This window comes from Borostomias antarcticus, assembly GCF_949987555.1.
Source record: "Borostomias antarcticus genome assembly, chromosome: 3".
In the NCBI taxonomy this organism is placed as follows: domain Eukaryota; kingdom Metazoa; phylum Chordata; class Actinopteri; order Stomiiformes; family Stomiidae; genus Borostomias; species Borostomias antarcticus.
This window is the reverse complement of record NC_140236.1, coordinates 17,768,636-17,795,164: the sequence shown is the minus strand read 5'-3', so window position 1 is coordinate 17,795,164 and position 26,529 is coordinate 17,768,636. Positions and strand designations below refer to the sequence as shown.

At 43.8% G+C, this 26,529-nt stretch overlaps 1 protein-coding gene across 2 annotated transcripts in view; it reads left to right on the top strand.

Annotated features, from left to right (window-relative positions):
- The window catches only part of sdcbp2 (syndecan binding protein (syntenin) 2), a 60,432-nt gene that overhangs the window by 14,266 nt on the left and 19,637 nt on the right, over positions 1-26,529 (top strand). Inside the window, exons 5-7 of one of the 2 annotated variants that reach the window (XM_084436419.1) lie at positions 20,340-20,501; positions 20,761-20,936; positions 24,131-24,302. In XM_084436419.1, the coding sequence (XP_084292545.1) occupies positions 20,340-20,501; positions 20,761-20,936; positions 24,131-24,302 (510 nt within the window). The remainder of the gene's footprint in view (positions 1-20,339; positions 20,502-20,760; positions 20,937-24,130; positions 24,303-26,529) is intronic. The other variant, XM_084436420.1, reaches the window with a different exon arrangement.

Genomic DNA, 26,529 nt, shown 5'->3' with positions numbered 1-26,529 from the left:
CTTCTGTCCTACGCGCGTCCACATCCACGGTCAACGTTGGCACCGCTTCTAGCTATCGAATGGCCGACTGGTGTAAGATGGATAGCCTAACGTTAGAGAGATAAATGTTTATGGTTTCAGTCTATGGTTATGTTAATAAAGCTAACAATGATGTTGTAACATGCATGCAGCACTGCCGATCTGAACGATTGATTCATTATTACCATGGATCGGTATTGGGATTGATCAAGGGCGAATGTGAAATAGCAGCCACGAACTCAGCGGGTTATCCGAGATGCGGTAGCCGTGGCCCAAGCTCCTGCTGGCGGGGAGTGAAGCTCTTCAACTCGCCGGTCACTGGCTCCCTGGAGGAATTTAGCCTGGCTGCAATAACGTTATCGCGAACGGAATGAATACCATCTACTAGCAAACAAAACATGTTCAGTTATATTTAACCTGTTAAAACTAAGATGCCTGGATGAAAAAATAATTTCTCCAATGGATATATTTTACAAAAACAGGTTAATATGCAAGCCGGTTTTCATTGCTAAATCAAAGCGGGGAGAGCCGGGAACGTGCGTGGACGCGCGTCGGACAGAAAAGCACAACTGCGCAAGTACAAAAGTCACCGGAAATAGCCAAATGACTACAAATCTAGCCAAGATGGCGCGGTTCAATAGGCCTTCACTTTAGATTTTGAATCCTGGGGGCTTGGTGTGAATGTATGTCTGTCTGTGTGTGTGTGTGTGTGTGTGTGTGTCTGTGTGTGTCTGCGTGTGTGTGTGTGTCTGTGGGAGGGTATTATGATACCATGTGGAAAAGGTGTGTATGTGCGTGGCAGGACTGTCCAGTTATGTAAGGTAGACAGGAAGGCTTCTGCCTCTTGTGTAGGGCTGCTCGATTAATCGGATTTTAATTTAGATTACGATTTGGGCTGTCAACGATCATTAAAACTAAATAATCGCCATAAAACGATTTTGCACAAATCAAGCGTACCCTACACTGCAGAGCTATACTGCGCTTGACACTTTAGTTCAAAGCGAGACGAGTTGTCAAGCGAGGCGCACGCATGCTCCTCTCGAACAAAACACGACAAGAAGAAGAATATGGCAGCAGAACGAGAGGTGGACAAGAGAGCTTAAACAATGTCAGTGGTGTGGAAACACTATGGGTTCGCGGAGACAGATTTGGACCAAGTTGACACGGTGTGTAAAATTTGCTACGCAGTCGTAGCTGCCCCTCAAAGCAGCCCTTCTCAGTCCCGTTGTCGCATTCCGCTCGTTCATGCCAGACAACAGTCCTTTGCTGCTCCATTCACTTTGCCGTCAAAATAAATCGGTGTCGGCCTATTTAGGAGAGGCGCTCATATTTACAAGTGTCAGATAAACATGAAACGTCACTCACCTAAACAAACGGGTCTATTTTAACAAATGCTGGGTTTTGAAGCCTCGGCGCTACCATTAAATAACTTATTTAGACGCGTTCTGTCCGAGTGAAATTATTTTTCAGAGGTAGTCTTCTTCTGTGGTGGTGCCGGTGCTTTGAAGCTTCTTAATTTATCAGTTTTGGCACTTTTATTAATTTATTTATCAAGGTCAAGGTTCACTATCTGTCTCCCATGGGAGAAATGTATCTAATCCAAAGAACATTGTTAAAAAGAAAAGCCACTGTCAACATTTAATAAATGAATTGTTATCAAAGTCAATAATTTGATTTGTGAAGAAAATTTGTTAAGAAAATGTTAAAACTTTTGATTAAAAAAAAGAATTAAATGAATAATCGTGTTAAATAATCGTGATCTCAATATCAATCAAAATAATCGTGATTATGATTTTTGCCATAATCGAGCAGCCCTACTCTTGTGTTCCTGCTGTTAAAGTATTTTTATACTTGGTTTAAAAATAAGAGCACGCGAGTGGTCGGTCAAGCTGGTTTTAAACAAAGGCAATAGTTTTATTCTGTTACGATTCTGCAGAGTCGGACTCTAGCACAGGAAGTGAATCCAGGCAGAGTGAGTCCGATTTGGACGAGATCGATAGGTTATTTAGGCCCAGTCCCAATGTCCCCCCTTAACCCTCAAGCCCAGGCCCTCAGACTTATTGACGTCACCTGGTAAAGTAGTTGAGTGCGAGAGGCTGCAAGGGCTCGAATTGGTATAAAAAGGAATGGGACAGCACTTGCAACATCACATTACGTTGACGTGAAACTTGAAATCATTTTATTTTGTGGTCATGCGAACTACATTACTGCCTGTGATTCTTGTTTGTGATGAATCCAAAAGTATTTACTTAAGAATGACAATACACATTCCTGCACCTCACAACTCTTTCCATATTCATGTTGGAAATCTCAATTCAAAAAACACTGCACCGACATGGGTGATTAATGTCATACTGCTTTTAACTGGGCAATCATATGATTTAGAGAAACAGAAATCGATGTAAATTATAACCATAGCCTACATATTTTTAAACAAATCACATTATACAAACCCATGGGGTTAATAACCCATACTTAAAAATAATGAAACCAAAATAATTATAAGGCTACTTGTGCAGATAAGCAAGTCCAGCTGAAAACATGAAAACATATTTTGTTTTGTAACGTGAACGTTAGGGTTGGTTGATCTGTTCGTGCTTGTTTATTGGCTGTTCTTCAGGTAACCCCGTGTTTCACGTCACAACGATATGAACTGTGGGTAATTCCCTTAGGCAAAGTCTGCAGAAGTGCAGACTTATGGTAAGGGGACATAAAGGGCTCAAAATGTCTGCCAGAGAGCCCTCATGCACTTGCCGATTTGACATTGGGACACCCCTAAGCCCTCGAGGACTTCGCGGGAGCGCGCCCTTAAGTCTGTGAGTCTGCAAGGGTGGACATTGGGACTGGGCCATAGTGAAAAAGGAAGTTTCAGGATGAAGAGGACAGGGAAGTGATGTCACACAGGGAAGTCAAGCCCCCCGCAGACCGCATCCGCCACCGCCACGACACGACACAAAACGACGTTCCAAATAAATAGCTCCCATTGTTTCCTATGGAAGCCCGCACACCGGCGGCGTGCCGACAGCTGGCGACAGCTGCCGACAATGTCGCCCCGGGTTGATTTCGACTCGGCTCTATTTTTTGGAATGCGGCTGCCGACACATTTGGCAATCCAACTTGGATTAATGCATGTGATTTCCTGCAATGCCTGTCTATTAAATATATGTAAAAGTAAGCTAATAACTGAAAGTTAAACATTTTAGATTTATTCCCATCTCTTCCATGTCCTTGTTCCATGTGTCGTTTATTGTTTTGCTAAAATGTAGGTTAGCCTACATCTATAGGAACTAGCATATCATCATATCATCCTTTAAGTAGGCCTATTGTGTAGGCTACATATCCAGGTGGATATTTAAATTACCTAGCTGGTCAATGCTGAATCTCACGTGAAGCCTTTAGAACATTTGGGTAGCTTTAAAATAACCGTTTTATTAACGGTTATTTTAGTCCACCCAGCTGTACAATGGAGGAGAAAATAATTGCAGAGGTGCAGAAATACACAATGCTCTATGACCCCACGTCCAAACACTACAAAGACAACGTAAGAAGAGACCGGTGCTGGCGAGAGATTGGTGAAATCGTGGGATTATCAGGTAAAGTACTCACTGGGCAGTCTTGACCATGAACTTTATACTAACTTGGTAGAGTAAAATTAGCTAGTGCTAGCTAGTTAACTGGTGATAACTGGTGACAAGTTTGAAAAGTATCTTTAGCCACGATCATCTTCGACTACATTCATCGCATGGAGGTAGTAGAAACAGCACCGGTCACCAGGGCTGCGTTCAGCCCCGACAAAATGTAGCCAAAACGTTTACTGAAACAGTTCAGGTGGTGGATTGAATCACTCTGCTGATTGGGTTAAAGTGGGAACCGTAACAAAACGGTGCTCACCGGTTTATAGATTAAACATGGCCCAGGTGCAGGCTGTCTATATATATGGTATACCAGACTGCCCTCTAGTGGTGCCTACTGTATACAGAATAGAATAACGTTATAACGTTTATTTGCTATGTGTAAAACAAGTATGAGTACAGGTACATTGGAATTCTTGTAATCGCTTGTCCTTAGTGTCAGTACAAACCAGTTCCTCGGTCCAGTCGTAGCTCCACTACGCGTAAAGGTTCCCAAACGGACAATTTACATTACTATCTGTAATCTATCAGTATGATCCTCATCTACTTACCCCATCCCTTTCCTACTTATCCCATCCGATGACTGTTTGTGTCCATGACGTAGTCAGTGCAATTAAATAACATGGGTGTGTTATGTACATAGCTATAATAAATAATCCTGGGGTTGAACTATGACTAAAAAACTAAACTGCTAAATCAATACTCCTTCCATAGTAGCATAACTGTAGTCATGTTCATTTTGAATAAAAACGGCATGAGTGCATGGATTTATATCATGAATTTATTGTTTAATAATACTACTGCTGGACTGCCAGGTGGTATAGGCTGGAGAGGACTGCCAGGTGGTATAGGCTGGAGAGGAGGACTGCCAGGTGGTATAGGCTGGTGAGGAGGACTGCCAGATGGTATAGGCTGGTGAGGACTGCCAGATGGTATAGGCTGGAGAGGAGGACTGCCAGATGGTATAGGCTGGAGGAGGACCAAGGTATTGGTTCCCTGTAGTTGGTGGCCTGCTTCACAATATCTGGCCCGATGACACTCAGAATCTCCTCCATCTGTGGTGTGCCCATCCTGAAATATTTCAGGTGCCTCTCCTCATCCAATCCAAGCTCCTGTACCAAGTTATGGTATGCTCCCTGCTCCTCTCGTCTTTGGTTGATGGGGTGAACCCACATGCGCCCTCGTCTTCCCTGCCTTCTACGGAGTAGAAGTAAAGCAGCCACCCTGCGCTTGTCAACAAGTATCTGTTCTGTTCAAGGAAAAGGGACAAAACAATAGTAAATATTTAGCTTGTGGGAGAAAGGTTGTGTGTCTTAATAAAATCAAGAATAATATAACCTGCATATAGGCTACACTGCTAAAATGTTGTAGGTATATGGCATTATGTGGCATGCTCATTGATACTTGCATATCTTATACATAGCCTAATTTGCCTACTAACATTTGTTAACTATGTTCCTGTTGCCAACTTGAAAACAAACACACCAACTGCGGTTGGTGCATATTACTAATGTCTGTTCACCAGATGTTCTTGTTAGCTACATTAATTATAGCCACAGTACAATGTTTTGCCTACTTGAAAACAGTCACTCAAACACTGCGGTTGATGCATAACATAACGTTACATAGTTAACAGACGTTAGTAGGCTATATGTTACATAACATACATACTAAGGTCCGTCATGTTATCTAGGCTAACGTTAGCACAATGTTGCGAGTGCCAGATAGGCTAGCTACAATGTTTTGCCACAATGTTGCCTAATAAAAACAGACACAACAACGGTTATGTGGCTGATACAGCATCAACGTAATTGTTTCTAAAAGATACGAAATCACTTGTAAGGCTATAGCTTAGCTACTATCACCATTATTTTTTTGAAGAAATGATAAGATTAACTTACCCATTGCGAGGTTGTTGTCAGTTTGTCATCGAAGGCTGATCAGTTGGGATTTGTTTTTTTAAAGTGCACTAGAATGCGTCGCGTGTCGCAGCCTGTGTGCGGGGCTAGCCGGACACAGCGCCGTGCGCCGTCGTACGACGTCGTACGACATCGTGGCGGATGCGGTCTGCGGGGGGCTTCAGTCAGACAACAGTCGATTAGGAAAACAGAACAATTTGTTGAGACTTGAAATTCATTCACAATTCCCCGCTTTGTGGATTAAATATCCACAACTATAATAGAAATGAAAGAATCAACAATGTGGAATCAAATTATAAAATATAAAAATAATCCAACATCTTTGGCAAAAACCTAATTCTACACATATGGGAAGGAAGCAATCTATTTCTCCACTAGGTGGAGCATAATAAAGAGTAATAAACTCAAGGTTATTTAACACACTAAGATTGCAAACCATGTACCAAACTCCTCACTTCAATTTGGCATAAGCAAGGTAAAAAGATAACATGATTACTAATCTAAGACACATTTCATATATTCATGACTGAGCGGGAAAAAAACCTCTTTGTTTTAGAGGAAAACCCTTAAATTCAAATTAGAACCAACAGATTATGTATCAAAATATATCAAATATTCAATGTCAATGGCACAGACATCATTAAGGTCTTGAATTGAATTAATAGTAAATTTAACTTTTTCTATTATCATTAAGGCAGCATAGGCATATCTGGAACAGCAGTTAAACATACACTTAAGAATATTTTAAAAAATAATAACGATGAAAGACATACATACAAATGATACACACACATTTGAGAATATCCAGGACTTGAAAAAGCATTCCATTTAGGAACATTATTTAACACTAGCAGCGCCAAGCATTTGAAACTTACCAGCTTAGCTGGGGGGGTGGGTCAAATGCCCCCGCAGTCTTTAGAATGGGAGGCTGTTATTGACACACAATGGCCGCTAGATGGCGCTCGTGTGTGTGTTTGTGACACCAAATGCGGCTGTATCGGCTTGGGCTACAAATAGATACACCTGTCTAGAAATAAGATGGTCGTGTCTGGGACTACGTTTTCCCAAGCCCTATTATCAAATAGAGAGCATATCACTGATAACACTTGAAAAATAAGAACACATTGGCGCAGTATGATGTAGGACTATTCACCTATTGAGCAATTTATAGATGGATTTATGGATGAATTCTATGTTTACTCAGGCCCGGTCGGATTTAGCTAAGCCGCTGGGGTAGGCTTGTGTTGCAGTTTTACCACATTAGTTATTATTTTCGGAATTTGAGCTGAAAGGCATTTTTATTAACATGTATTATGATATATAGATATATATTATACTAAATAAATATAATATTTGGGCGGGTTTTTATCGCATTGGGGGGATTTGGAGCACTCGTTGGGGCTGGAGCACCAATCTGGCAATCCAGCTGGACGTGAAGTATGTAGCAACACTCTGTGGAGGGCAGTAATAGTTGCATCGACACTGCTGGAAAGCCGTAAGAAGAAGTGATTGAATACATTTTCCGCATGTTTGTTGTATTCTATTTGACATGTTCCTTTGCCTCATTTAGCACCAGCTGCAACAATCTCCTCCAAATCCGTTCTCTCCGTTAGCAGGGCTAACGTTGCACTCCGTAGCTGGTGCTTATTAGCTAGGTTTGGTAAAAAGCTTGTGCAGTGGAGGGGTTCTTTTGGGGGAATTATTGGATTATGCCAGCTAACGTTAGTTCCCAAGCTTGTTTGATAACTATTCGATGCAGTCTGCCAGGCTAGTGCCTGTCGCCGTCATGAATGGGACGGCCCCAGTTTAGAGACGGCCCCAGCTTTTGTTAGCTTTTAACTTCAAATTAACGTTTTTGTGTTTTGGGGCAAACTCTTAAAATAATATAATACGGCATGCATAGCTAGCGAGAGATATGCCCCCGCATCATTTTACAACCTGTATTGTTCGACTTTGCAACTGCTTGCTTGCTAGCTAGCTTAGCTAGCCTAACGTTGGGTGTATGAAGCTGGACAGTGGCCATGATTGCACCACCCTCATCCTACTGCTGTATGGGTGGGGTTGGTATTTGCAGAGGGCTACAAACACAGCATGACACATGAGCACAGTTTTCTATGCAATATAAAGGCTACTGAAAAATAAATTGACTCCAACAATAATCTGATTCAGTTAACACTTTATTTTTGAATAAGTGGCTCTTGTGGCTTAGAATAAGGGTCTGCAAGTGCAATGGGAAAATATCGACTATTCTAGTAGGCTAGAGTTTGTTCATGTTGCACATTAAAATTCAGGTATTGCTTAGCCTATATTCACATTTAGCTTCCTCAATGGGTCAAGACAATATACAATGTTAACATTTACTCGGTACAATAAATATCACAGCCAAGAATAGATGTGAAAGTTGTGATCAAGATGCATTGGACTTGGCCGGCTTGGGGATTTATAGATCTTTCAAACCTTTATTTATGCTCGAGAGGCACTGAGGTTGCCCTCATTTACAGTGACGACGAGCGATCTTGCACCCAGTCACTGCAAAACTGTCAGCTAGCAGTCTAAAACTGGCAGCTAGCAGCCTAGCCTATTTGCAAAACTGTCAGCTAGCAGTCTAAAACTGGCAGCTAGCAGTCTAAAACTGGCAGCTAGCAGCCTAGCCTATTTGCAAAACTGCTGCAAAAGTGGCACCTACCATCCTAGGCTATTTGCATGTCAATGTAGGCTCATTGAGAATTCTGTGAATGGTGGGGGTTGTAGTGAGTGTGAGCCTGCCGACTGTGCAAAACGTTGGGTTTCAAAATGAACTAACGTTAGTGGACGAGTGTGCCTGACAAATGTGAAATTAGCAGAATCGTATTGTCTAACTCAGTAGTGGCGACCGCCCATGATTGTTGCTCTCGATGTAATTTTGTGTGTGGAAAAACAAGACAGTGCCAGTTTCCAGTGCAATGGTGTTGTTGTTGTTTTTTAACTCATAGGCTTAGCCTAGCCTAGCCTAATGTGTGGCTGAACAGCCAGTCAACCCCGTTGTGATTTCAGATTATTCTCAATCTCACGCACCGTTCCTTCATGGATCACGAGGGTAGCCTACCTACACCGAAACCAATTCAATTGGGTGATAAGTGATACGCTGATAGGCCTATAAAAACATACATGTTCAAATAAAATACCACATCAGATGCCACAAAGTAAATATCATCTCATCACTTAGGAGAGTTGGCTGAAATAAAAGGTTGCTCCCTGTCCTTTGACATTCGCTACCAGCAAACAGACAGCTAGGCCTATTTGCATGTCAATGTAAACCAGTGGGGGAGGGCTACAAGGTATGGCTTGGTTAGCCTACAGCCCTACCAAGAAATGTTACTCGCTATATTTCACTACTATAGTAGTTCTGCTTCATTCTCACAGCAATTTTCTGTAGGGAGGCTTTAGCGGCTTTACAAACCCTTCAATAGAGAGAAGCCGTCTGATCCCAGCATGGTATGAGGTGGAGAAGGACAATCTGGTCTCTGAGCTAAGGCAGGTTAGCAAGCCATTACACTGTGCGCCAGGGGGACTCTGCCCAGCTAGCAGATCATCAGTGGGCAGCCAGCCGCCCGCTGACGACCAACTCGGCGGCCCTACGTCCTCCGTCAGTGCGTTGGTGGCTTGCTGCTTATACTGCACCACCCTCCCCACACACTGCATGCTAATGCACTCTATACGTTGCTATGCTAATGCATGTAATATTGCTAATAATGCATGCAATAAATGAGAACAGATGTGTGAACTTTTTTTAAATTTTATTTAAAGTAGCACATCAATATAACACAGATTAATGCAATACTCGTAAGAGGAGACAGGTACAGTAAAGAAAATGTTCAAAAGCAGCATAACGAACATACAGTTCATAACATATATCAGCATACATATAGTACACTATGAACAGCATATGACATTATGGAGATGGACACTAGACATATGGTAGGCTATATAAATACTCTAGACAGATGGCATGTACAGTAACAATCAATAGTTTGGACACCTTCTCATCCAGTTGAATGCAAAGGTGTCCAATCTTTTGACTGGTACTGTAACTGTACACAACTGTGCACAAAACTCAGGTGTACAGTAGTCTGATGGCTGTACAACAAAAGCAGAATAACCTGGGGGGTTGTGTGTAGCCCCAAGACGTCATGGCCGATCTAAAACACAGAATTCAAAATAAATTTGACTTTGTAAATGGCTGAAAGAATTGGTCTTTGATAAGTATATATAATTAAAAAAATGTGAACAGGTCAGAAAAAACAAACACCAACCATAAGAACTGGCGTCGCATGCTGTGGTTTGTGGACGATGTGGCGTGGAGTCCCATGTTCGGGCCCCAAGGTAGGTGGTCTAAAATAAGATTAAAAATAATATTAAGATAAAGTAGGTGGTCTAAAATAATATTTAAAATAAAATTAAGATAAAGTCTAGACCAAGTGCCCGGCTATAGAGTACCTGGTCTGCACGTATTCATGGGTTTCAAATGTAGTCCTAGACCTGCCGGACCAACACAGGTGTTTCAAATTAATGAATTAGTTCTACTGCATAAGATAAATTGAAACACCTGTGTTGGTCCCCAATATGGCAGGTCTAGGACTACATTTGAAACCCATGAATATGCTGGTCTGTGCTAATCTTCACTGTTCTGTGCTAGTATAACAGTAACATCCTGGTTCTACTCTGGTCTCCATACCTGTTCTCTGTACTGGTCCTCATGTCTCCTCTCGCCCTTCGCCTGCATCATCACCTCAAGTTTTTCCCAGTTTCTGGCACCTTCCAGTTTGGATGTGCCAGAGCCCATAGGCCACCTGGGCTGGAGGGAGAGACAGGACAATTAACCAAGTGAAAGAGACAGAAATACTGCACACAGAAGAGACATGGATATGACTGTCCAGCCTGTGATAGACCTCTGAAGTTTTGTAGAATCTAATAAGATGGCTAATTTTAGCAATAATAGCTTAGCTAGCTAGTAGTGCCAACTGTCTACCTAGCACAGCCTACTCATTGACCAAATGAACATGGGAACTTTCACAGACGTTGCCAGAGCATTTGGGACAGTTAGCTATTCTGTTCTCTCTCAAAATGATTAAAGATTGGCTTATAGCCAATCAGACGACGATTACATTGCCAAAACTGTAGCTAGCTAACGTTAGCCGAGATGAATTTGCGTCAGGCAGCCTAATGGTGGCCAACGAACAAAGGCCCGCCACAACGCCTCACAAAAGTTCAAGAAACGGTCACAATTGAAATGTTTCAAAGTTGCCAACTCAACGTTACAATTACCACAAAAAGCAGAACGTATAACACTCATGGCGACAGAGTAATTTTAGCACTAGCCTAAGCACTAGCCTAGGTATGCTGCTAACGTTGGAGATGAAGTAAACATGGAGATGTTACAACGCCTGTTGCTCATAGCACTAGTGCTTATTCATGTATATTGTCCTCTTATTTCGGTTATTTCAGTTATAATATTTCAGTTATTCAGTCCCTCATCACCTTTGCGCTAGCTCGCTAGCTAGCTCGCACTCCACTGGAGAGTAAACAAACAGTGCGCCCCACAATGCACAGCGCATCTGACTACGGGTCTTTTTTAGGTCGAACATGTTGCGTCCGTCCGAGAACGGGCGGTTTCACACAACAACTGGAACGCCCTAGAAATCACTTGTAACCGCTCCGAAAACACCTCTTCAGGAGGGTCTCGGAGTGGCTGTTTTAGTGCACACTTGTCTGCGATTGTTGTGTTCACACAGGCCCATACAGAGCGCTCTCGGGCCCAAAGCTCGTTTGGTGCGCACAAACTGTATTCGGAATCGCTCCCTATTCACTATATATTGAACTATATAGGGCGTCAGCCATTTTGGGCTGAACGAGGGAGCGATTCCGAACACAGCTTATGTGCGAAACCACCCTAAGTTACTCCCTTTACGCACAAATATAATGAGCGGCTATTTATTCTTGATAAGTTCATGAGGTAACTTACAGTAGGATTGATCATTTTGTGTGCATAAACAGTGGCTAAGCATAAAACATAAACACACAGAAGTAGCTAACATACAGTGCTAACATAAACAGTGCTAGCTAACATAAGCAGTCGGCAACATTACAGTAACGTCAAAATTACCGGTAAGAATGGGCTAACGTTAGCGAAGCTAGCCAAACTTACATCATCGACGAGATCCAAATTGTTGTCACGTCTCCAAATCCCCCAAGCTCCTCTTCTGATGAACTGGACTCAAAGACAGCCTCTAAAACCTCAGCACATCTCCTGTTTTTGTGTTTGTTTGCTCATTTTATCTCCTCCGGTAGCCTAAGTTCATTCAGGTAACGTTAGCCCAGCCGGATTCAAAACATCCTCCCTAGTTGTTTGCAAACCACATGGCCCAGGTTTATCCAATGGGGGGCTCTCTTGATAGAAAGTGGTGAATAATGTGGATGGTCATTGGTTTATTATGTCTGAGACTGATAGACAGCTGAATCCATGGGGAAAGCTCCAACCAATGGATTCAGAGAAGGCGGCGTATGATGCCTTCAGGAACCAATCATAAACGCTGTAAATCTCAAGACACGAAACAGACCTTATACACAAAACAACGGTGTAAAATTATGTATATGATTTCTGTGCGTGTTGATATGGCGGAAAAATCTATAAAAACGTACGACGCCCGCGCCACCGCGGGCGCAGACTCCAGAGGGATAAAGCACAGTTCTTTTTACTCACACCAATGCTCCTATATAATTATAATTATATTATACTCCCAGTTATATTATATATTTGCTTTGTCCAGATTGCCAGTTGAACAAAAACGATCCAAGTGCCAAGTGCAACATTGTAACATATTATTCCCTGAACCAATGCAAACGGTCTAGAGGGTTGAATAGCCTGCACCCCTAGTAATTTTGCATTCATTCAATAGCCTACATAAGCATTCACATCCATAAACATAAGGCTGTGTTTTCAAGACATTCACAGCATTTCAAAATTCAACATTTGCATCATAGACTATTGAGTGCTATTCGTTTGAAGACATTTGACCTGTGTTGAGCTGATAGCATACGTTTTGAGATTAAACATAGTTTTATCTAAATGAGCCATTGTGTGAGTTTTATCTAAATGAGCCATTGTGTGAGTGTAACCTTTTGCATTCATTGTTGAAGTCACATATAGTCTACCACAAAAATATTATTGCTGTGCACATTCTTATATCCATATGTAAGGATGGATTATTAATTCAACCTTGATTCCTATAAAAAAAAAAAACATATTGATGAACCTAGGCGACATCTGCTTGGAGAAAGTAGCATTGCAGCCTAAAAGTCAGGTAAAAAAAGATGGCCGACCGGCTTTTAGCCAGAATACACTAAATAAATGACCAAACTACCTTTTCCTGGTGGGATTTCGAAGTTTCAAAAACACTGACACGTAAAACGCACATATCTAGGAAAAGTCATGAAAGCAGGGCGCTGTAACTTGAACGGTTGCAGAGAATTATTTTTTTATGTAGTTGCATGGGTCACCTTGACCCACCCTCAGCTATTCTAGTGTTAAGATCTGAATACCTTTATTGTTTGCTTAATGGAACTCAATGTAGCATTTGGATCTGAACTAAACGAACAGCAGATATAGCCAGTATTATCTCTAAGGGAAGTCTATTTTGTAGCACCATCTTTTTCATGTAATTTACTTCTTTAGCTAAGGCTGAAATTACTTGGTATAATGCGTTCATGTGTCATGCGTTCATGAGAGAAATAATATACCGAAACTAAATTGAAAATTCGAGACAGCTCTATGGATGCAATTCTGTTAGGCTTTATTTTAATACTTGGTTGATGTAGTTAGGTGCAGAGCAGTTAAACACATTTAAACACAGTACCCTGAGAATAGTCTGGAACAGATCTACAAAGGTCAACTTTATAATTATGAATTTTCAATACTTGTACACCCACTCTAAACCAAACTCCAGTCACAGTTACAACAGTATAACCTGGAAATCTTTGTTGCTTTCAAATCTTATATATGCAGAATGCAGTATTTTCCATCCATCTTCGTCTACTGTATAGACCCAACAGTCAAGTGGAGTGCAACATTCAAATAGGACAAACGAATACTGGGGTGTGTTCTTGTCTTTTCCTTCCTTCAATCTGTTTCAGGAGAGAAATGCTTTGAGTTACTTTGGTGTCCTAGTGAGTGTGGGGCGTATGCTTATGAGATCATGGCTGTGGAGCTTGTCCACGTTGCCATGACGATCCTAGGAAGGAGGTGACAGGCAAGGTCACTTCTTTCAATAGCTCCTCCTCAGAGGAAGCCACAGTGTGGTGGCCCATGATTGTGTTTTGCTGAAGTGGCGGTCAGAGTTGTCATCCTGACAGCAATGAGGAACAGGTAGTGTGTTATTCTTTGTCTGATTCCTCATCTGAGGAGACCAGAGAGTGAGCTTTCGCCCTGGTGGTGACACAGGGTATTGCATCTTGGTTGTTGGAATGCTTGGGCCGGTTGTGCTCGTCCTGGTTCGGAACCAGCCTGCAGTGGCTGGCGTGTACCCACAAAGTCCTCTCTGCTACGTCTGGGTTGGCAGCAGGAACTGGTACGGGCCCAGCCAACGGGCACGGTGGTTTCAGGTCTCGGATCACAACCCACTGGCCTGGTTGGAGATGATGCAGGAAGCCCTCTCTCAGGTCGGCAATGTCTTTGCGAGACATGGGAGGAGAGACCTGTGAATCCACAGATGAGAGAGACAGCATAGACAAAACAGGAGAGCAAGAGGAGAGCACCGCAGCTTTAGCAGCGGAGTTAGCAGCCATACTACCTATGGACACAGGATCAGAGGTTTCAACAGGAGCTTGGCCTTTGCCCACTATTTTAAAATATTACACATTAAGTTTCTTCTTCAGCTCTGCATCTTGTTCCTTCAACTACTTTCTAATTTCCTTCAACTACTTCCTCATTACCTTCAATTCAACTTCCTCATTTACCTTCAATTCAACTTCCTCATTACCTTCAATTCAACTTCCTAATTTCCTTCAATTCTACTTCCCCTGGTACCTCCTTGGTCCACGTATCATCTTCATTCGAGTCAGACTCCTCATTCACTTCTTCACTACTACTACTAGCCTGTTTCATTAGCAACGACCAGTTAACGTGATAACATCCTTCACTACCCCTGTTTTTTTTTTTAAACATGATCTGGTCAGTGTGCTAATTTGAAAACATCATGAAAGCATGGAAGATGCAGTATCGGTTATGCTAACTATGAAATGAGCATTCATTCAAAATCAGGGTGAGAGAGGAGAATATCTGAGAGGTTTGAGCGTGGCTTATTTGATTTCCTTCACTATGTTGACAGTCATGTTTCTCCGCCTTCTAGAGGAGGAAGCAGAGTTAAGAACAGTGCATCTTTGAAATGTACGGTCAACCGTTCATTCTATTAAAGCAGCAGCCACGCTGTGTGTAGGTGTGATGTAAAAGAAGAATAGACACAACATGCAGGACATGGACAAAACAGCGTGCGCAGTTCTACTAGGTCTGAAACATAGCGCCAGTGGTAGCTGCCACTGATTTCAAGTAGGACACGAGTCCTCTTAACAGAGTCAAGTCTTTTTGGAGTCAGAAATACTTAAACAGGGTGTATTAGTCAGTCTCTGTTTAAGCGTTGTGAGAGAGCCAGTCGGCCTAGTCAGTCCATGTAATCTTGTCAAGGGGAGCTAGCTTTTGTCTAATAAGGGTTATGTCTGCAAAATCAGGGATAGACTCTGCAGTAGCCTAGTCCCAAGCAGTGCATTTTTTTTATTTTTTTATTTTTTATTATTACGTGACCAAGGTAATTAACCTGCTCACGCACCAATTAGATTTAGTTCTTAGAAATTCCATGGCCATTTCCTAAAATAAAACAACACATTCGTGTGATCAAACCATGAGTCCTTGTTTCTAACAAGAAATTTATCGTTTAAAAAGGGGAGATCCTGGAAATTATGTAAAACAACGCCCTCTAAGGGTGAAAGCAAAAATTCCCTTAAGTCAGGGTGAACAAATGGAAAAAATGCATTACTCAAACCAAAATAACATTAAATGAATAGCTTCATATGCGGTTCTCAGTCTGAACAAATATAATTTATCTAAACCGTTCTCAAGAGAACACTAGGGGTGTTGTAAGTTGAGCTCTTAATTTCAATAACCACATTTCTGCGTTTGAGGACAGAGAGTTTTGAGCACGCTTAGGACGTGATGGTTCCTTGGGTCTGACAACCGCTTGGTTACTATTCTTAAATCTAGTCTAGATCATATCTATCTCTTACCCACAGTCAGTCGGGCAACGTGGGGGTGAGGTGTTTGACCAGCATCCCACGAACCAAGGTGTCAGCCCATCTGTATGGGAAGCCGGTTACCCCGGTTGCTGGAGAGTCACCTGGTTTGAGTATCCAATTCCTGGTGTAGCCTCCATCTCTCGTCACGTGCCTGTGTCTACTCTGTAAACAAACTTCAGAAATAATACGTGACACATTTGTTTTACCATGCAGCTGTCTCTGTGGGCCGTCAGACGCACAGACAGAGCTGCATGGGCAGTTTACATACAATAAAAGACAGACAAAATAAAACAGACAAAATAAAAGACAGACAAAAGGAAAAGACAGTCAAAATAAAAGACATTTCAATTTCTCATCACCCTTGTGGGTAACACCAGGTCTTCTTAGAAATGATGCGCCGGAGGCACATAAACATAACAAAATAAATCATAGAAAACAGTTTTGAGAAATTTGAGTCATGTCTTTTTTTCCCCTCTTTTTTTCAGTATTTCAAGAATATGTCCAATTTGCTAAAGGCTGTGAACCAAGATAATGTAGTGTGGCGATTTTACCTTCTTCGCTCGGATGATATCAATTCCGTTGGAGTCACACCTCCGAAAACTAGTTTGCAAAGCAGATCTGAGCATATTAAGTTAATATGACAATACAGTGAATTTAGTGTGAAGTTAGCATCATCTAACACAACTTTAATTGGCAGTCATTTCAAATTATTAAAATACTTGCGGTTCCAACCGGTTTGGCATTTATCCGGTAGTCCAGGAACGACAGTTGTCTGTAAAACTCAGAACCAATGAATGTGCATCTGAAATCAGCTATAACATGAAATCTTAAACTTGTTAAAATGTAGTTAACAAAATTGGGTCGTTAGACAATATGTATGCAGATTAAGATATTGGCAAATATGAATGATTTTTTTTTTCTTCTTTTTTCTTTTCCCCCCTTGTCACATACACCCTCACTCTCCCTACACTTTCCCTACTGAAATATCTATCTTATCTAGTCAGCGTATAGTCTACATGTCCTCTGTAAATGTCCTCTGCGGTTGCAGAAATGACAACGCTGATTAGATTTGTAAACCCTGCTGCTTCGTTGTGAATATACCTGGTTCTCTTTATAGCCCCCAGATTGTTTTTTCTGTCCACCCATCGGTTGTTGCTCAGTGCGAGCGTTGTTGTTGAAGTGCGCTGCTTGCAGTCTTGCAGAGTCCCTTTTTATCTCAGCTTCACGTTGTTCATTTAGCGGACGGATTATTGGCAAGCATAGTTTACCAAACTCAGTAACCAGATGTTCAACAGAATCAGCAGATCTAAGATAATAACCTGGACGGTCATCTTGTGAGTTAGAAACAGGAGCAAAGGGATGGGGCAGAGACGGTGTCGCAGTGTCAAAGGGGTGATCAAGGGTCACAGAGACACCAACTGGAGGGCGAGACACAGCAGGAGGGTATGACACAGGGAAAGCAACCATATGGTCAAAAGAAGAGGGCCCAAAGGGAGGGGTGTCAGAAGAGTAATAACCTAGAGGGGACGATTCCATATGGACGGAATATGTAGGTGTGGGATGTCTGCCCACCTCCCTTGTTCTCTGTAAAGCGCATTGTGTTGCCTCTGGGTATGAAATGCGCTATATAAATAAAGCTTTGATTGATTGATTGATTGATATTTCAGACATCCAAAGAGTTTGGGGTAAGGGGACTCCAAAAATAGTACCAGTTAACGGCAAGGGATTTGATACCTGAGACATAGGAGGCGCAGGGGTGACGGATGGGAGCAAGGGACGTGGCCTGACCCAAGGAGGTTGGGGGTGGCACAACAGTTGTTTGGACAGGAGGTGTTAGAGCAAGAAGGGGGGCCTCATGCATAGGGCCTGGAGCGGGGGCTGATAATGATCATCATCATTATCTAGCTTAGTTAATTCAAACTTCTCCAGCTGTCCCTTCACTATTCCTAGCAACTTAACAGATAAGGTACCTGACACGGGGGGAAAATCCCTATATTTACGCCGTAATACAATTTTTTCAAAAACAGTAGGACCACACTTCAATGCAACTACCTTGGCAGCGCCAAGAAAAGGTTCACGCTTTGGTGTACTATAAGAAGCTCCCATTTTAAAAGAAAATATGAGAACAACAATGTAATAAAAAGTACAGAAAAAAAACTAAACACATTCACTCAACCAAATCACTGCTCTGCTGAGAGATATATTTTTTTTTTTTTCCATTATCCTGTTATTTTTTCTTCCCTTGTTCAACAAAATGGCCAACTCAGGAGCCAAGACAGCTGTAGAACCAAAATGGTGGACCCACAAAATGGTGGACCACGAAGGAAAACAGGAAGTCTCTCACTTTTTTTTTTCACACAAGCAGCAAAACTGGAAGTTAACCACGTGTGCACAAAGTTAGAAGAAAGTACCAACACGTGGGCTAATCAACATGTGGATGAACTAGCTAGCACGTGGAAGCTAGCATTGAAACAATAGAACAACGGAAACCATAGCTAACAGAGAAGATAGCTAGCTTGGAGCAGAACAAAAACAGTAAGCTAGCTAGAATGCAGCCAGCATGAAAATTAATCACAAACGTACACAAACCAAAACCAGCATAAAACAAAACACCCAGCATAAACATGGGTTTAACAGTAAACACAAAACAGGACCTCAAATCCCAATACAAAATCAACAAATACAGATCTACCTTGGTGTAGACTCAAACATACAATGGATCCAATATCTAAGAAGCCTCAGCTTCACATGAAACACAAAACACAGGACGCAGCAAACAGCCAAATGTAGTACCCGCCGACGAAAGACACCGTCTTCCACAAACACACACACACATCCAAGTCAACAAACAAAACGAAACAAAATAAGGCTACGTCTTAGGTACGACTTACCTAGCAAACCACCCGGGGATACCAAATAAACTCTCGAAATGTAACAGACATCTCCGTGTTGCGCTCTTCACAACAGGAGTAGAATAGAAACAAAAACAACAAGCCTCAGATAACAAGCCCCCTTTGCTTCGCGGCAACCCCCGACAACGCGGAACACAAACCAAAAATTCAAAAGAGAAGGCTTTCCGAAAGTGAACGTTGTGTAGTACTTCACGACGTTCCAAATGCGAACGCTAACAAAAACCCAACCCTGGTTCAGTTATATAGGTTTTTAAGCGGGCATGCGGCTCAAAAACCGTCTTTAGCTAACCAGGACACACGCGTGCAACACCGGCTCGAATAAACACTATTTTCTAAGTTATCACAGCCAAACAAATAAAGGGACCACTATAAACTAGATTCAAACGACGTTCCAGATTTCAGCAAGTTCCAGACTGACCAGGGCCTCGGGTAAACCCCACCAGCTACGATAGCGTTCCCGAGGTTGAACTCCCGTGTCCTTGAGAAAGCACGCCACGCGTCCGTGCGATCAGCCCAAACAAGCCGAAAACCGAGCAGCCGTCCCATAGAACATACTCGTCGCCAATTGTTAAAGTATTTTTATACTTGGTTTAAAAATAAGAGCACGCGAGTGGTCGGTCAAGCTGGTTTTAAACAAAGGCAATAGTTTTATTCTGTTACAATTCTGCAGAGTCGGACTCTAGCACAGGAAGTGAATCCAGGCAGAGTGAGTCCGATTTGGACGAGATCGATAGGTTATATAGTGAAAAAGGAAGTGACATAGTTTCAGGATGAAGAGGACAGGGAAGTGATGTCACACAGGGAAGAATTTGTAGTTTTAACAGACTGATCTATGAGAACGAACTACAGAGTTAGAACAACAGTCAAGTAGGAAAACAGAACACTTTGTTGAGACTTGAAATTCATTCACACTGCCAGGCTGTGTAGTGTCAGACAGGGAGGATGTCTCTCCAGAGTCAGTCAGTCCTGAGTGATGTCACAGAGTCAGTCCTCCCACTCTCCAGCTCACATTCCATCTCATCTCCTGCCCAGTTTGAATCTAACACTGCTCTCCACCTCTCCCTCCCACACCCGTCCACCTCTATCTCTCTTCCTCTTAACCCCTTCCTCCTCCACTATGTCTCTCTCTCCCTCTCTCTCTCGCTCTACATCACTGTCTCTCTCCCTCTCTCTCTCGCTCTACATCCCTGTCTCTCTCCCTCTCTCTCTCGCTCTACATCCCTGTCTCTCTCTCCCTCTCTCTCTCGCTCTACATCCCTGTCTCTCTCTCCCTCTCTCTCTCTCGCTCTACATCCCTGTCTTTCTCTGTCTACATCCCTGTCTATCTCTCTCTCTTTCTACATCCCTCTTTCTCTCTGTCTACAACCCTCTCTCCCTCTCACTCTCTGTCTACATCCCTCTGTCTCTCTCTCTGTCTACAACCCTCTCTCTCCCTCTCTCTTGTCTACATCCCTCTCTCCCTCTCTCTCTGTCTGTGTACCTCCCTCTCTCTCTCCCTCTCTCTCTCTGTCTGTGTACCTCCCTCTCTCTGCCCCCAGCAGATGGTGCCGGTGTGCTCCGGTGTGGGGGTCATGGTGCGCCCGGTGACGGGGGGTGACGTGGGCGTGCGGCGGGCCGAGATTAGGCCGGGTCTGAGGGAGGTGGTGCTCTGCAAGGACCAGGACGGACGCGTGGGACTGAGGCTCCGCGCCATCGATAACGTGAGTCTCACACACACACACACACACACACACACACACACACACACACACACACACACACACACACACACACACATATGTTCTCTAGGGTTTCTACATGTGCAAGTCCAGGAGTAGGAGTGGTCTCTGTTTCTCTCTCTCCTCAGGGAGTGTTCATCCAGCTGGTCCAGTCATCTCTCTCTCTCTCTCTCTCTCTCTCTCTCTCTCTCTCTCTCTCCTTCTCTCTCTCTCTCTCTCTCTCTCCTTCTCTCCTCCTCAGGGAGTGTTCATCCAGCTGGTCCAGGCCAGCTCCCCGGCTGCCCTGGGAGGCCTGCGTTTCGGGGACCAGGTCCTGCAGATCAACGGGCAGAACTGCGCTGGCTGGAGCCTGGACAAGGCCCACAAGGCCCTGAAGGCTGCCGCAGAGCACCGCATTGAGCTTGTGGTCAGAGACAGGTGGGCTGGAGGGGCAAACAGGCACAGCTTCATGGCAACAGAGCCACAAATGAAGTCACAGTACTACAACATTTATTTTTTTGTGAACATATTTTATTGGCATTTCAGAAATCACAGGGCATTACACTGAAATATTCCAATCAAAACAAACAAACAAATCCACCCCACCCCTCCCTCCCTCTTACCTCACCCCCCTCCCTCCCACCTCACCCCCACCCTCCACCTCACCCCTCCCTCCCTCCTACCCCTCCCTCTCACTTCACCCCCCTCCCTCCAACCTCACCCCCACCCTCCACCTCACCCCTCCCTCCCACCTCACCCCCCTCCCTCCCTCCCACCTCAACCCCCACCCTCCCACCTCACCCCCACCCTCCACCTCACCCCTCCCTCCCTCCCTCCCTCCCTCCCACCTTGAAAATGAATTACAACGCGCGGATATCGCTCCTCGTCTGAAACGGCCTTAAGCGTTCCAGCCTGTCGCTGTGGTCAGATAGGCAAACTTCCATTTCAGTGATGCGCGGTTCATAGGCTTCAAGCTTTTTACACACCGCATCCAGAGACATATTTATAGGCGAAAGTGAGGCTTGAATCTCAGACAGGATAGCTGCCCTATTCTTCTCCAGTTCGGACTGTAGCGCTGAGCTTGAGAGCGCCATGCCCTCATCCGACTCCACCGCCATTCCATCACCAGCGCTCGCTAGCTTGGTTGGCTCGGGGGTGACTTTTGCTTTTTGCAATGATGATTTTTGCCTACCAGACATTGCTTAAAAGCCTTGTAGACTGAAATGAACATGTTGCGATTGAACCAGTTCGTAATTTCACAATTTGTAGCGTTTGAACATATATATGAAATCTTGCTCAGAGCTTCTCTACGCCCATCAACCCTAGTCTGTCACCATACCGGAAGTCTGTACTATGACATTTTATTAAGTATATGAAAAGAGAATAAATTATGAAAATAAACAGCATAATCAAAAGATAGTTTCACGTCTGGGTGAATAGGCCACGAAGCCAGGCTTTATGACATAACAGTCACTATAGGAAAGAAATGAGTTTGAGAGACAGTGACAGGGCTCTAGTGTAATTAATAATATTAATAATAACTAGGGCTGCGAGCAGCAGTGAGCGGGCCCTCGCACCCCACGCGTGTCGGGGTGCGGCGCCGTTAAAGGGTGTGCTATTTCGGTGTCCAGTACTGAGAGAAACTTCCTGTCACCAGTAGGTGGCGCTGTAAGTGTGACTCAATACCGACGCATAGATGTGTTCAGAATGCGACCTTCATGAATCGTCAGCAATTTGGTGCAGATCGGATAATGTATGCAGGAATTATGAGGACTTCCTGTTTCACCAATAGGTGGCGCTATAAGTATGACGCAATACTGACACATAGATGTGTTCAGGACAGAACCGTCATGAAGCGTGAGATATATCGGACAAATTGGGTAATGTATGGAGGAGTTATGTAGACTGACTGTTTCACCAGTAGGTGGCGCTGTAAGTGTGACTCAATACCGATGCATAGATGTGTTCAGAATGCAACCTTCATGAAGCGTCAGCAATTTGGTGCAAATCGGATGATGTATGGAGGAGTTTTGAAGACTTCCTGTTTCACCAATAGGTGGCGCTATAAGTATGACGCAATACTGAAACATAGATGTGTTCAGGACACGACCTTCATCAAGCGTGAGCGATTTGGAGTAAATTGGATAATGTATGTAGGAGTTATGAGGACTTCCTGTTTCACCAGTAGGTGGCGCTGTAAGTGTGACTCAATACCGACGCATAGATGTGTTCAGAAGGTGACCTTCATGAAGCGTCAGCAATTTGGTGCAAATCGGATGATGTATGCAGGAGTTATGAGGACTTCCTGTTTCACCAATAGGTGGCGCTATAAGTATGACACAATACTGACACATAGATGTGTTCAGGACAGAACCGTCATGAAGCGTCAGATATATCGGACAAATTGGATAATGTATGGAGGAGTTATGAGTACTTCCTGTTTCACCAGTAGGTGGCGCTGTAAGTGTGACTCAATACGGACGCATAGATGTGTTCAGAAGGTGACCTTCATAAAGCGTCAGCAATTTGGTGCAAATCGGATGATGTATGCAGGAGTTATGAGGACTTCCTGTTTCACCAATAGGTGGCGCTATAAGTATGACGCAATACTGACACATAGATGTGTTCAGGACTGAACCGTCATGAAGCGTGAGATATATCGGACAAATCGGATAACGTATGGAGGAGTTATGAGGACTTTGTGCTTTATGGCGAAATGTCAAACTTTGGCGGGGCGCTACGGCAAGGGTGTTTGGTGAAAACTTTTTTTTTTTTAATAACTTTTGATCACAAAGGTCTTAAGAGGAAGCTGACCGAATAGGAAGTTGATCGGATGAAATCTGTAGGAGGAGTTTGTTAAAGTACGAGGCATGGAAATAGTAAAAACAAGGGGAAAATGGCACATTAAGAGCAAAATGGTGGACTTCCGGTTGCATGTTGGGTATAGCTCCAAGACACATTTTAGTGTTTCTCGATGAAATACATATGCCCTCCGAATTTCGTTCGCCTACATCAAACTGAAAGGTGGGGCTCGCCATTTTAAATTTTCCAGGGGGCACTCTTGAGCCGTTTTGCCACGCCCATTTCCGTCATCCATGAATTATCAAATTTTTCACCGGGACTGACGTATCTGCAAAGTTTCATCCGTTTTCATCGATGTTTAGGCCGCCAAAAAGGCATTTCTTTGGGGAGAAGAAGAAGAAGGTAGGAGAATAATAATAATCGTTCGAGTTTCAATAGGGCCTCGCACCGCCAGTGCTCGGGCCCTAATAATAATCCTTCGAAATTCAATAGGGCCTCGCACCGCCAGTGCTCGGGCCCTAACAAGTCTTTATTGGTCATCAGCATCAGCAGTGAGACACACATCACATGGTCTAGGCGGCCACACACACACACACACACACACACACACACACACACACACACACGACAGGAGTGTCCACCGATGAAATTATTTTATTCCTTCCCCCAAGGGCAGCCTGGAGCAGACAGTAGGCAGCGTGCATGGGACACGCCCGCACGTTTTTCATTTTGGGTTCTTTATGGGGGAAATCCTTATGAACCCTTTCTCTCTTTCCCTCTCTCTCTCCCTCTCTCTCTCTCCCTCTCTCTCTCTCTCTCTCTCTCTGCAGGCCGTTCCAGCGGATCGTGACCATGCATAAGGACAGTTCAGGCCATGTGGGCTTCGTCTTCAAGTCTGGTAAGATCACCTCGCTGGTGAAGGACGGCTCCGCCGCCCGCAATGGCCTCCTGACTGACCACTACATCTGTGAGATCAACGGACAGAACGTCATCGGACTCAAGGTGAGCTGCTGGACTGGGCTGGGCTGGGCTGGGCTGGGCTTGGTTGGGTTCGTTTGGACTGGACTGGACTGGGCTGGGCTGGGCTGGGCTGGGCTGGGCTGGACTGGGTTGGGTTGGGTTGGGTTTGTTTGGATGGGGTTGGTTTGGGCTGGGTTGGGCTGGACTGGACTGGACTGGACTGGACTGGACTGGACTGGACTGGACTAGACTAGACTAGACTAGACTAGACTAGACTAGACTAGACTAGACTAGACTAGACTGGACTGGACTGGACTGGACTGGACTGGACTGGACTGGACTGGACTAGACTAGACTAGACTAGACTAGACTAGACTAGACTAGACTAGACTAGACTAGGCTGGGCTGGGCTGGGCTGGGCTGGGCTGGGCTGGGCTGGGTTGGACTGGGCTTGACTGGGCTGAGCTGTTAACACTGTAGCCTACTGTAGGGCTTCAGAGGACACAGCCACTGGTCAAACCTGTCTGCCAGTTAATTATGTCAAGCTTTGGCAGCCCTCTTGGGCTAATAATACAAATATTTAGGGTTGTGATGATACACTGAGCTCACCATACGATAAATAATATTGGGTTCACACGATATCAATACGATACTATAACAATATTTTAAACAAAACTTCAATGATGAATATACAATATGACAGAAACATTTTATTCAAAAGAAACAAAATGTAAAACAATGCTGTTGTTTGTCCTATAGTTCCATTTTGTAATGTTTTTATAACTCGCAATATCAGGACATAATTTATCTAATAGCACTGATCTCCATTCTCTCGTCTTTTTCAGTGCTTTGTGTGAACAGACGATGGCGCCAGTTACTAGGTGATAGTGGTTCATTTGCAGCCAGTCCTATAATAATAATAATAACTAGTGCTGCGAGCAGCAGTGAGCGGGCCCTCGCACCCCACGCGTGTCGGGGTGCTGCGCCGTTAAAGGCTGTGCTATTTCGGTGTGCAGTACTGAGAGAAACTTCCTGTCACCAGTAGGTGGCGCTCTAGGCGTGACTCAATACCGAAGCATAGATGTGTTCAGGACGGTACCTTGATGAAGCGTGAGAAATGTTGTGTAAATCGGACAATGTATGTAGGACTTATGTTGACTTCCTGCTTGACCTGTAGGCGGCGCTATAAGCATGACTCAATACTGACCTACAGATGAATTCAGGACGCGACCTTCATCAAGCGTGAGCAATGTGGTGTTAATCGGATAATGTTTGTAGGAGTTATGAGGACTTCCTGTTTCACCAGTAGGTGGCGCTGTAGGTATGACGCAATACTGACTTACAGATGTGTTCAAGATGCGACCTTCACCAAGCATGAGCAATTTGGAGTAAATCGGATAACATATGCAGGAGTTATGAGTACTTCCTGTTTCACCAGTAGGTTGCGCTGTAAGTGTGACTCAATACCGACGCATAGATGTGTTCAGAAGGTGACCTTCACGAAGCATCAGCAATTTGGTGCAAATCGGATGATGTATGCAGGAGTTATGAGGACTCCCTGTTTCACCAATAGGTGGCGCTATAAGTATGACACAATACGGACACATAGATCTGTTCAGGACCGAACCGTCATGAAGCGTGAGATATATCGGACAAATTGGATAATGTATGGAGGAGTTATGAGGACTTCCTGTTTCACCAATAGGTGGCGCTATAAGTATGACGCAATACTGACACATAGATGTGTTCAGGACAGAAGCGTCATGAAGCGTGAGATATATCGGACAAATTGGATAATGTATGGAGGAGTTATGAGGACTTCGTGTTTTATGGCGAAATGTCAAACTTTGGCGGGGCGCCACGGCAAGGGTGTTTGGTGAAAACTCAATTTTTTTGATAAGTTTTGATCACAAAGGTCTTAAGATGAAGCTGACCCGATATGAAGTTGATCGGATGAAATCTGTAGGAGGAGTTCGTCGAAGTACGAGGCATGGAAATGGTCAAAACAAGGACAAAATGGCACATTAAAAGCAAAATGGCGGCCTTCCTGTTGCATGTTGGGTACAGCTCCAAGAGACATTTTAGTGCGACTCGATGAAATACATATGCCCTCCGAATTTCGTTCGCCTACATCAAACTGAAAGGTGGGGCTTGCCATTTTAAATTTTCCAGGGGGCGCTCTTGAGCCGTTTTGCCACGCCCATTTCCGTGACCCATGAATTATAAAATTTTTCACCGGGACTGATGTATCTGCAAAGTTTCATCCGCT